The 12,885-nt window shown below is 41.0% G+C and overlaps 1 protein-coding gene across 1 annotated transcript; it reads left to right on the top strand.

Moving 5' to 3' along the window:
• Positions 1 to 1,807: 1,807 nt before the first annotated feature.
• TTC32 (tetratricopeptide repeat domain 32) lies at positions 1,808 to 10,475 on the top strand. Its single transcript, XM_066234968.1, has 3 exons — positions 1,808 to 2,252; positions 7,362 to 7,528; positions 8,260 to 10,475. Exons 1-3 carry the CDS (start codon positions 2,101 to 2,103, stop codon positions 8,385 to 8,387), a joined length of 447 nt encoding a protein of 148 aa, XP_066091065.1. The 5' UTR covers positions 1,808 to 2,100; the 3' UTR covers positions 8,388 to 10,475.
• Positions 10,476 to 12,885: the final 2,410 nt, after the last annotated feature.

Here is a 12,885-nt window from a genome sequence, read left to right as displayed (position 1 = left end):
GCAGGAGGATGAACGAAAGCCAGGTTTGCATTGCTGAGTGGCCGCTGAAATGGCAGGGAGTGCCCAAGCCGCTAGTGGGTTCGATGACATTTTGGGATATAGGGGTGGATGCCATCATGCTCTCTGGAGCAGAGATGAAAATGCTGATTGCCATTGCCATGTGCTCCTCTTTGGAACAGTGTAAGACCTGCCAGGATGGCAAGGATGAAGGGGGTGGCTGAGGCCTCATGTTCGTGGACTGATTTCCTGGACTACAACCCGAGTGAGCACTGGCTCCTTTGTTGGATGGACTTACGGATTTTGGACAATGTGAATAACCTTGGTAGGGGTGGGGAGCAGCTTTGCTGGAAGCACTCCCCTGCCCTGGGAAGCTCTTCCCATGGCTAGAAAGAAGGCTGAGGACATTTTGTGCTTTTGGCAAAGTGCTCAGAGACTGGTGAAGTGTACCGCTGTAATTGTTGAAATTGTATGATTTGTCATGTGTTGTAATTTGTGTAATGTGCCTTGCAACCATATGCAGTATGCAACCCATGGCAAGCCATCCGTTTCATGTTTGGATGCTGGGACCTTTGTGGGAAGGGGGCATGCATGAACCTATGTCCATTTTTTACAATCAAAATGGAACTGTGTTTAACGGCACCTAGAAGGTCTCTGTAACACAATGGGAGGGAAATGACATCCTGATCCCTAGGAGGAATCCCCTGTTTAAGACCCCCATTCTATTTCCTAACTAGTCAAACATTACAGAAGCTTGCCTCATTGTTTAATCCAGCTAATCTATTAGCATATAGTATAATAGGTATGTAGTTTTAGTTCTACTAGGGTTCCGTTGTATAATGCGTAGCATTCAGAAGCTACAACAACAGCAAGCTGCCATTCATCAAGTCCAATTGGCCTTAATTAAAAGAGAAGGGGAAGGTGTGGGTGGAGCGCAGAGCACATTCCTAGCAGCTGTCGCTGGTGCAATGCTGTGAGAATACTCCAGCTCCCAGAAGCCTCCAGGGCATACCCGGGAAGGAAGCTCGCCTGCTATAAGGAAGTGATTTAGCTCCAACCACGCAGCTCCCTATCTTTTCAGCCACTGGCTATGAAGGACATGCTATAACACCCTATAGGCTGAACCCATATATATAAGCTAGCTTACTTCCTGAATAAAGTGGATCTGTGTCACTGAACCTGGTCCCCGGAGTCTGGTCTGCGTTTCCGTCGTTCTCACCCCTGGCAGGACTTGTCCACAAGTATTGACATCTTTAAAATACTGTTTTATAATCTATATGGACATGGGACATCTTCCTATTTATGTCTTTAAGCAATGTTTCATTGTATAAGTCTTTCACCTCCTTGGTTAATTTCTTTTATTCTTTCTGATGTTACTGTAAATGGAATTGTTTTTAAAATTTCCCTTGGATTGTTCATTTTATATATTTTTTACTTGAATTAAACATACTATATTTAAATTACTATCTGGGTTTTCTTTTGGTATAAACAGTCAAGGAATATCAAGTAACATCACAGACCACAGGCTGTTGACACAACTTCTATTTAGTCTTTATTCCAAAGGTTCAAAAAGGTTGAGAAGTTTGTATTCTAGGGTATTGGATCTAATAAACAATTTGAATCTGGACTCAGGACCAGGGACAACTAAGTTAACGGGATTCCGACACAAAGTGTCTCGGTGTACAAGCCTATTCAGCAAAGGGGTGTCTTGCTGAGGGTGGACGCAGGAGCAGAACAGGTGCAACAATTACCCATTCAGAAAGGCAAGGTTGCTTCCGCTTCCGCCCCCCCCCCCCCCCCAACAGGCAAACTCCACGGATTTGGAAACCAGTTCCGCCAGTACTCTTCTGTGAAACGGGGCTGGCGGGACTGGCAGCAACAATAACGAAACTAAACGGCGCAGAGGTCTGTCCAAGCTCTCTGGGCAGCCTGCACCCTCAGCGGCTGAGGACCTCCCCCGATCGCCGGCCCACGAGTCCTCAGAAGGTACAAAGTGCCGCCTTGGCTAGCCCGGAGGTTGAATTCACGGGTGCGCAAGTGGCTTAGCGGTTCAGCCTCTGAAATCAACCCCCTTCCTACGCTGAAAGCCAGGCCTCTACGGCTATGGAAGGGCGGCAGGTGCAAGACAGCCACGCAACCCTAGCACTCGCCCAGGCTCATTTCAAGAAGGGCGAATACACAGAGGCCGAGACGCTGTACTCCGCTTACATTCTCCAGTGCGCTGGCGCAGCTTCCGCCAGAGTGCTGCCCGGGAGGTAACTATCGCGAGAAGTGGGGTCAGCGGAATCTTTGGGAGATGGTCGCGGATTGGGGAGCAGTAGCTGCTTTGCTCGCCGCCTTAGCCCAAAGGGCTGCAGGGACGGAGGGTGCGCATGCCTGTTTTCTCGGAAAGGCGATGAGGGGACCGTCTTGAAGCGCAGCGCCTTGCGCGTTGCTCCGGGACACACGGCGCATCGGCTCTTCCACCCCGCGCGTCCCCCGCTCACGTTCCTCTCCATCGAGAGACGCAGTGCGGGTGGGGCTTTTCCACCGTTATTTTAACAGTGGGATATCCGAGACCTGGTGAAGGCGAGGTGACACCTGAGCAGTGCCACGCTAGCACACGGCACTGCGGACCCCAGCCACATCAGCACAGCGTGTTTTGTTTTTCGTGTGTTGTGAAAATAATGTAAGAAAAAGGAAAGTAGTATAATGAGCCTCCAGGTAACCATGATTTGGCTTCAGCATTATCACTTCACCCAGACCACATTTATCTGGATATTTTAAATATTTCTAAATGTTAAAAATTCTTAAAGACCACACTATCATTAGCACATAATTCCTTAATATCAAATATCCAGTTAGGTGCCTGAACTTCACTGATCAATAACGTTTTTGTTTGTTGTTTGGTTGAGTTTTTATCAGGTGGTACAAGTCAGACTGCACATCAGGTCCCTTAAGCTATAGGCTCCCCTTCTTTTTTTTTCCTTTGTGGACCCTGAGAAAGAAGACACCTACTGAGAAGGCCTGTTGGTGGCTAACTGAGCCCAAAGTTTGAAAACCAAACAGCCTAGCAGACATTTCTACATAGGAACCTCTTGCGAACTGCACTTCAGGGAGGGTCTGCACTGTGCTTCTCTCATCTGAGCCAGGTTCCTGGAATCCTATTTTGACCAATACGACTGAGGCTTTCCCTATCCAATTGGAGCTGCCCATCTGATCCTAATTTGCATGAGGGTAGACCAATCAGGGATCAGGGGCGGGGACATCCACCCTTATAAACTGGTTCACCTCTGGTTCTGGGAGGTGGGTTCCGTTTCCAAAGACTGGTGTGGGTCTGAGCTGAAGATGTCTGCAGTGCAAAGCAGACCATCCAGGGGCAGAGACATCTGGCAGAAGAGGGCCTGACCGTGAGGCTGCTTTACAGCTATGATGTTCTCAGAGCCTTGCTCTGTCACAGTTGAGCTGTTTTGCATTGAATAAAGTTTACGTCTTCACCACACACTAAATTGGGGATTCCTGTTGGTGTTGAATTGGCACCAACCAACAGCCATAGGTTGACACCTTGTAGTTTGTTTGTTGAGGAAACCATGTCATGTGTTCTGAGAGTTCCCCATATATTGGAGTTGTGGGAACCATCCCTGATGTCATTTAATATAGTCCTCTGTCTGCTTGCAAGTTGGTAGTTAAATCTTGATCCAACGCAGGTTCAGTATTACCGCGAGAATACTTTATAGGTGGTGGTGTATACTTTTGCCAGAAAGCGGAGAGTGTCTACTTGTCTCTCTTTGTGATGTTAGCAACCTCACCTACTAATATCTGCTTGCCCAAATCTTCTTGGGTTTGTGCCTGCACATATAGCATTCATTATTACAAATTTTGCCTTAGTTCTGGATGATGTGGAATGGATCAGGATGAGAAAAGAAGTACACAGGGGTTGAATGAACAGTTTTTTTTTTTTAATGACAGTTTTGAGTTGTCTGCCCCATCATCCTTTTCTCCCCTTAAGGATTTGATTTTTCTTGAGAGGATGTCAAATCATCTTTTGTGTGTGGCTTAAGATTCTTATCATTTGTTAAGTCCATATGTATTAAGCCAGGTAAATAAAATTGCTTTCTCATTTCAATAATATACCAGAATAACAGTTAATTGAAGTTTCTGATTAGGCAATAAGATGGTACCAATCCCCCACCCTAAAAATTAGTAAACATAGAAAACTTAGTTTTCTGTTCTTATTTCAAGCTCTAAGAATAGACCTATCTAGTACATTTCAAATAGTATTCATCAGCAACAAGTATATTGATGCCATCTCATCTTGTTTCTCTTCTTCCTTTGTACATCTAAGCCTAAGAGCACAGTGTGTCTGCAGCAAATGTAACTTCTGCCCCTTACCAGTTTAAGAAAGAAAATCCACATGGTTTAGTAGAGGGGAGCTCAGTGTGCTTGAATTCTAGTTGTGGCTCTGCCTCCTAGCTTGTACCTTTTCTCAGTTCAGTTTCTTACCTGTAAAGTGAACCTTCAGTTTCCTTATAGTTCTGAAATTCCAGGAACTCATGGATTGAAATGGAAATTTTCAACTTTTCCCCTTACATGTATCTTTTAAGGTTTAAATTTATTTAAAAAAAATATTGAGTCACCGAATCATTTTGAAACAGTATTTGCAAGCTTTGAGTGCCTTTCACTCTGAATAGTTTATAGTATTTTCTTTTAATATCCAAAAGTATAGCCTTTGCCATAACCTAATAGCAAAATATTTTTTCTTGGCTAAAATGAGCAAATGCTAAAATTCATATTTGAATTAGGTAATCTAGTTAAATTACGTTACCATAAATATTGTTATTATAAAAATCTCAATATTACAGAAAGAAATTTGGGGCTCCAACTGTTAGCCCACGTCTTTAGAATATGAAACAAATGCCACATGAAAAGTAGGCTTTTAGAATTTGTTGTAATGAGATTTAATTCTAAATCAAACATTCTATGATCCTCTAAATATAAGAAATTTTTAACAAGGCTTTGAGCATAGAAGTTAAAATGACCAAAACCTTAATGGACTTCTGAGGTTGCATTTTTCTTACAACTCTTTACAGGGTAGCAGTTAATCTTGTGTCATAACAGGTGAAAGGAGTATGCCCTCTCTTTTTTTCTTTTTTCTTTTTTCATTGATTTGAAAGAGAGAATAAAATAGAGTAAAGCATTCACCAGTTGTTCCACTTAGTTGTTCCATTCAGTTGTGCACTCACTGTTGCCCTGACCAAGGATTGAAATAGTGACCTCAGAGCACTGGGAGGACACTGTGTCCACTGAGCCATCGGCCAGGGCCAGGTGTGCCCTCCTGTTCTCTCGGTTTTAACAGTGGTGCTAGTAGCATCCAGAAATCTCTCTGAGTCAGGGCTCATAGAAACAGACATTTTCTAAAATTGCAGTGGTTACTCCCCATCATTAGCAAACTGGAACTTGAAAGAGAGCCCTGGGCTGTGAGAGCCCCTTAGGGCAGCAGTTGTTCCAGTCCCTGACATCGCAAGGATCAAGATGAAGAGAAGTAACTTTTAATAACACTGACTGCTGTCACAGATATTTTCTGAGGACTATACTGTGCACCATGAGGCAGAGCAAAGAAATAACGGATGAGTTTAGGCTGTATCTTTGGTTTGGTTCAAGTTTGAGAATCCCTTTTGGAAAGAAAAACACGGAGCAGAGCCCATGAAATGTTCTCTGTGCAAATGATTTGTCCAGCAGGGGGAAGGGCTGAGGTGAATGAGGAGGGGTGGGGAGGGCTGTATTACCTGCTGGGCTGGTGGTTGTCAGAGCTGCTGGGCTTCCACTCCTTTGGAATGTCTGTTCACTCTGTGCTCCTTGGGCAGTCTCTGGAGTGTCAGATGCAGAGTGGATTCTGCACACAGGAGCTCCATTGTGGACTGGGGTCTAGAGGCCCCTTCTTGCAGGAAGCCCACCTGGTCTTGGGGAGGGTCCCAGCCAAAACTAGAATGAGGGCAACATTAATGGACTTCTAAGGTTGCATTTTTCTTACAACTCTTTACAGGGTAGCAGTTAATCTTGTGTCATAACTGGAAAGTGCTCCCTGCATTTTCAGTTCGGGTTGACTTAAAAAAAAATTTTTTTTTTCTTTGTATTTTCTGAAGTTGGAAACGGGGATGCAGTCAGACAGACTCCCACATGCGCCCGACCAGGATCCACCTGGCACACTCACCAGGGGGTAATGCTCTGCCCATCTGGGGCATCGCTCTGTTGCAACCAGAGCCACTCTAGTGCCTGAGGCAGAGGCCACAGAGCCATCCTCAGCGCCCGGGCCAACTTTGCTCCAATGGAGCCTTGGCTGCGGGAGGGGAAGAGAGAGACAGAGAGGAAGGAGAGGGGGAGGGGTGGAGAAGCAGATGGGCGCTTCTCCTGTGTGCCCTGGTCGGGAATCGAACTCGGGACTCCTGCACGCCAGGCCAACGCTGTACCATTGAGCCAACCGGCCAGGGCCTGTTTGTTGTTGTTGTTGTTGTTTTCTGAAGCTGGAAACGGGGAGAGACAGTCAGACAGACTTCTGCATGCGCCCGACCGGGATCCACCTGTAACGCCTACCAGGGGCGACGCTCTGCCCACCAGGGGGCGATGCTCTGCCCCTCTGGGGCATCGCTCTGCCACGACCAGAGCCACTCTAGCGCCTAGGGCAGAGGCCAAGAAGCCATCCCCAGCGCCCGGGCCATCTTTGCTCCAATGGAGCCTCGGCTGCAGGAGGGGAAGAGAGAGACAGAGAAGAAGGAGGGGGGCATGGAGAAGCAAATGGACGCTTCTCCTATGTGCCCTGGCCAGGAATCGAACCTGAGTCCCCCGCACGCCAGGCCGACACTCTATCACTGAGCCAACCGGCCAGGGCCAGGGCCTGTTTTTGTTTTTTGCTAGAAAATGATTTCAAATCTCACTCTTTTGGGATTACTTAAAAATTTGAGAATAAAATCATTGATTTACTCTGTGACATGTTCATAGCCAACTGGAACTGTGAGCCGGCTTTCCCTCCTTGCTCAGATTAAATCTGGTCAGTCTCCTTTGCCCTGCTGGCATGTGCTTAGAAAATGAACAATGATTTTGATATTATGCTCAGCAGAACAAGCTAGCAATGAACAGGGGCTCTGGGCGCTCTACAAAATGAATGTGTTTGACATTGTAGTGCTCTAAACCCTGCAGAAGTGAGCAACGGGATTAAACAAAATTTATCCACTATCATTTCTTTCCACTTGGTTTCTTCAGCTTGGTTTCTTGGTGTGGATGCTGCGTGTGAAAGGCTATGAGGTTTGACAATACCCACAAGAGAAGGAAGGCAGAAGCGGGAGGAATTTGGTAATGCAGTGTTTTTAATGTGAACTTTTTGTTTAAAGTGAATGCAGCCCTGAGGATTTGGCTACTGCGTATAACAACAGGGGGCAAATCAAGTACTTCAGGGTTGATTTTTATGAAGCCATGGATGACTACACATCTGCCATAGAAGTCCAACCCAGTTTTGAAGTTCCATATTACAACAGAGGGTTGATCTTGTATAGGCTGGGTAAGAATTTTTTTCCTTTTGTCCTTGATTATATTAGCTTTTGAATGTTTTGTAAAATGAATGTAGTAATCATCAAGTTTTAAAACGTTGTGTGACATGTAGGCTTAAAGCCTGGAACAAAGGAGTTGTTCCTGAGTTTATTTTAGGCTTTCAATAGGCATTACAGACCACAGCAGAGCGCTTGGAGGGAATTGGACCTGGGTGCCCGAGGGAGGGTGACCCCATTACTTTGTGCCTGTAGCTCCCAGCTGCGAAATGAGGGTAATGCTGATGATCACCTGTGAAACTTTCCCTGAGTTCAGATCTTTGAAGGCACAGGAGACGATGTTAAAGCGAAGGAGTTGTAGATCCTTGGAATCAAAGGAGCATAGGTACTGTTTTTATATTTAAGGCATTAAAAGAACATTTCTTGTTTCCAAATTTTACTCTAATTATCTAAAATAGGTGATACAATTTCGTTGAAACTTCATGGAGATTTCGGTTATATACCTGTTAAATTTCAATAAACAAACCTCTAGCTAATTTTAAGTATATTATTCCGTAAGGGCAGACAAAACTGCTTTGATATAGCCCTTCATGTATCATTATTAAGAGGAACAAAATCCCTTCGGTAGGAGTATTTGAAAGCTTGTAAATATAAAAGCAAAAGTATGTTTATCCAAACTTTGCTATGACATATACGAGGAATTACTCAGCTTGCTTTCTCTTTGTTCTTTTTGATTCTGGTATAGGGTACTTTGATGAAGCTTTGGAAGATTTCAAGAAAGTATTAGCCTTAAATCCTGGATTTCAAGATGCTACTTTGAGCTTAAAACAGACTTTGCTAGACAAAGAAGAAAAACAAAGAAGAAATTATTGAAAATTTTAACTTTGAAATATTAATTCATGATCCTTATACCTGGCATCTCATTGTCTTTAAATTAAAGTAGGTGTTGAGCTATTTTGATTTATATTTAAGATAAAGAGGTTAAGACATTAGCACTGAAAGTTAAATAATTGATTTAAGGTAGTTAATTTTAGATTAAGTATTTATGTTGAATAGGTATGCTTTTTATAAAATATAAATAAGTAATAACAATGTATAATTGTATGTTATTACAGTAAAATACTTAAAATATGTATAGTGTTTTCAATTAAACAAGAATTTTTTTGCTATGTTTTTATTCCCAATTTTTTATTTATAAACAAGTTGAAGTAGACTACAGTAAACACCTATAAACTCTTCACTTAGATTCACCAATTGTTAGCATTAACATTTGCTTTCCTCTATATTTAAATATATAACATTTTCCTGGACCATTTGAAAATGAATTGCAGATACCATAGCACTTTAGCACTAAATATTTTAGCCTGTATCTTTTAAGAATAGAGACATTCCCCTTTATAGCCACAATACCATTATAATACCTAATAAAATTAACAATTCTGTATCTATAATGTAATCCATACCCAGCCCATATTTTAACTTTCCAAATTGTTTCCAAAATGCATTGTGTAGATTTTTATTTCTGAGTCTGGAGTCAATTAAATTACATTCCATTTTGTTATGTCTCTTTGAGTGCTTTTAATCTAGAGTAGGCTCCTGCTCATTTTCTCCCATGGCATTGCTTCGAGAGCAAAGCTATTTTATGTAGCTAGGCAAAAGAGATGTAACATTTGTAGTTAAAAATAAACAAATGTCCCACACCAGAGGGATTTGAAAGAATTCAACTTCCACTTATTTTCTCTAGAAATCATTCATAAGTTAGGGTAGGATTTAAATACTGAGCACAATTTTCCATCTGCAGATAATGACAATAATTATTATCAACATTTACTGAATACTTATTATAAGTCAAGCACTGTTCAAACTCTGCAAATAATAAATTGGGAGTGGGATGGGGGCAGATAGAGAGGTGAGGAACTGACATAGAAACCCTTATTAAATATTCAGCTTAAAATAATCTGTTTTATTTGGATGCTGCCAACAAACGATTATGGTATAATGAAGCTATCAAAATTGGGAAGAATCTGAAGGGCCAACAAGGTACAGCCAGCCGTGTCTCATCTACATTTATTTTGGTGTTTATTGTTGAGGTTTGGCTTTCAAAGGCACAGATCCTGCATGTTGGGATCTCCCAAACTCGTTTATTAGTGCCGTGGAAAAACAGGCTGCTCTGAGGTGGGAATGACCTAATCAGGACAAAGACTTTCTCAGATGCGGTCACCATCATCAATCAGCCTTACAAGTGTTTAAACTTTTTTTTGAGTTTAAGTGATCTCCTGAAGCAGAAGTAACCACCCAGTTTGTAGTTAATAAATAATATCTGGGAAAATACATGAAGAATTTGGGCTGCAGGTGAATGAATATTAAAAGGAAATGAAGTTTGAAAGGCAACTGAAGGTCTTCATATTTCTGGAATCTTTCACATTTTCCAATATGACTTACCTTTCCATGTATTGGAAATGTCTTTAAAAGAATTTATAAAGTTGCATTAAAATGTACAGAAATTTCCCTTAAGAAACTTTTATTTAAAAAGCAAGGTCCCTAGACCTTGGGAGAGCTTCAAGCTATTTTACCCAGAACATGAAATACTTAAATCATGCTTCAATAACTTTATTTTCTTTTGGCTTATAGTCTCTTTTCCGTACTGTTGACTGGAATTAGATCTAATATGGAAAAAGAAAACTTAAGAAATTTTGTTCAGTTTGTTGGATTTATTATTCAATGTTTCTCCATCCTTTATCAGAAAAAAAAAATCAGTGATGTTCACAATCAGCTCTTCCTGATCAGAACCCAGGCACTTACTTTTCTCTTAAGTTATTTTTGTTTTATGTTACTGGAAATAACTAAAGAATAATAAACTTCCATCATTTATCTTCTTCCAGACTTTAGGCATTGCATATCCAGATTCTAAATTTCTAATTGACTAGGTAATACCTTTGCTATGGCCTTAAAGATACTCTTTTATGTTTCCTTTTTCTACTAGAAAAGTACCCAAGTACATTGTTTTCTAGTTTTTCTCTCTGCAAAAACAAGGCAGAAAACTGGTTTATGATAAGGTTTGTCTTTCACAAAGAAAGGTAAGAGAGACTAAATGGATTTAAGTTGCGTTTGAGCTCAGAAAATTAATCATAACTTTTATGCATGCTGCTATTCCCATCCTCCCCACCCCCCGAAATCTGGAGCTAAATAAATCAAAGTGTCTTAATTTGTGATAGCAAACTATAGTCTGGCTGCTGAGATAGCAAACTACATTTCCAAGTCAGCGTTTAGTTATTATCTAATCGCCTGCCCTTCTCTAGCTCTTCCCTGGTTTTCCTGTCTTTGGCTGGCCTCTCGCCCAGGTCTCGGCTCCCTGCCAGCCTGCCGGTCTCACGTCTTCCTCACCAGACAGAATATATACTTCACCTCTGCGACACACGGCAAATCATCTACTCCCATATGCGTCTCAACATCAGATTTAACTCTTACGTCTCAAATAATTAAACCTATCTCTTGCTTAATACTTGAATGTGTCCCTGAAAATACTTATGGTAAGGGAAAAGCCATTAAGTGAAAAAAATATTTCTAATGATTTTCAATTGGAGATATAATAAATTCTGTTTAGCCCAAGACACCCAAGTCCTTTTCAAAGACATAAAAATAGATCAGTTGAACAATGAAAAGTTTTATATAAGTAATAACAATTTGAAATGATGTAGTAATATTTACAACAATCACAAACTATCATGGCATGAGTGTTTACTCATCTTGTTTTTCTTTCCATATCACTAAAAAAGCTTTATTGAGGTGTAAGTCACATATCATATAATTCATTCATTTAAAGTATATAATTCAATGGTTTTAAATTATAGTCAGTTTCTGTACTATTTTAAAAATGAACTTTTCAAGCTTTCTGGGTCTCCTAGTCTTCTTGCATGCAAACTGTATTTAATGAAGTTATTTTGGGCAAATTAAAGGCTGAGTGTGAATGTGCTTCAAAACACCTAAACACACACACACACACACACACACACACACACACACACACACACACCAGCTGGATGAGCCCTAACACGTGCTGTCTCTTCCAGTTTCATCTAAATAAGCATCATGACTGCAGTTTGGTACCTGTGATATCCTCTGGTTATAAACTTGTGTTCAGTAAATGGGAGGGCACATCTCTTTCTGAGGCTATGATATAAGATATTTCTTATGGCATATTTATTTAATGTGTTTGAGTGAACAGGTTGTTGTTTAAAGAAACGAATTGTTGACAACCATGGTTTGATTTTTCAAGAGGCTATTGAAGAACTAATCGAACAGTTTTGGCTCTGTGAGCTAAGTGTGTCATTTTAATAACTTCTTGATAAATTCACATTTTGGTGTTTCCTTTATTTCTAAAAAAAATGTGACAGTAAATTATGGGAAATGGATTCCAGTTTAAAATGGCATTAAGTCAGAGAGGGAGAGAGATGTATTAAATGTCGTATCTATTGTTAGGGGTCATCAAAAGACCATTCATTGCATTCTTTACAAAAGGGAAAGAAGGATGAGAACTACAATTTTTATTTTTTGAAAAAACAAAGCAGTTGGTAAGATTAAAAAAAAAAAGCTTACTTTTTTAAAATCACAAGAAGCTAAAGCACAAAAGGCAGAAATTATGACCTGTGAATATGCATATAACCGTGAAATAAAGAGCCCAGAAGTGTAATCCCAGTTCCAATCTTGGGTGCAATGCATAGTGAAGAAGGTCATCTTTTTTTACAGAGGAGAAAGCAGAAGCTAAGAAATTCAGTAACTTGCCCAAAAGTATGTCCCAAATCCATATAAACATTAGAAACTGCAGTTAGTAGCAACTGATTTTTTTTTGTTGGTGGCATCAACTCGAAGCAGGTATGTGGAGGTTTTTTGGGGGGAGGGCCTGATACAAAGTTTAAATTGCCCATAAAATGTTTTAGTGCCCATCAAGGTGAGTATCAAAATAATATTAAAATATGTTTAGTTTTTATAATGGAACATTATTGCAATTCCAGAATTGCTTGTTGGTGGTTTTCCTTCCTGATTGAAAACAGACACGAGATGGTGAAAAGTAGATTAAATATTAACAGTGAACTGCATTTGGAAAACTGAAAGCCACAGCTGCCAATATGTAAATGTGTATTTTATGTTAAGAGAAGTATCCAATATTTATAAATTAGGCAAAGGGAGGATTGCGGTCCCTTCAGTGTTCTACTGAGCACAGCCTCCCGGAACCACCGGGAGGATTTTGTTCCTGGGTTGTGTCTTTCTTTGATTTTTCTATTTGCTCTTGATAAGGGCTCAGGCTCTGTGAGATGACATGTGGCTGGTGGATTTCTGTCCAGATGAGGTGCAAATGATTTTTGTCTGGTAG

The sequence above is a fragment of the Saccopteryx bilineata genome, chromosome 6 (assembly GCF_036850765.1).
Source record: "Saccopteryx bilineata isolate mSacBil1 chromosome 6, mSacBil1_pri_phased_curated, whole genome shotgun sequence".
NCBI classification, from domain to species: domain Eukaryota; kingdom Metazoa; phylum Chordata; class Mammalia; order Chiroptera; family Emballonuridae; genus Saccopteryx; species Saccopteryx bilineata.
Note: the sequence above shows the minus strand (reverse complement) of the source record. Positions and strands in the feature narration are given on the sequence as shown.

Coding starts and splice junctions, on each gene's coding strand:
- TTC32 (XM_066234968.1), top strand. CDS start 2,101: ATGGAAGGGCGGCAGGTGCAAGACAGCCACGCAACCCTAGCACTCGCC. Junction 2,253..7,361: donor GCCAGAGTGCTGCCCGGGAG/GTAACTATCGCG, acceptor TTTTGTTTAAAG/TGAATGCAGCCCTGAGGATT. Junction 7,529..8,259: donor GTTGATCTTGTATAGGCTGG/GTAAGAATTTTT, acceptor ATTCTGGTATAG/GGTACTTTGATGAAGCTTTG.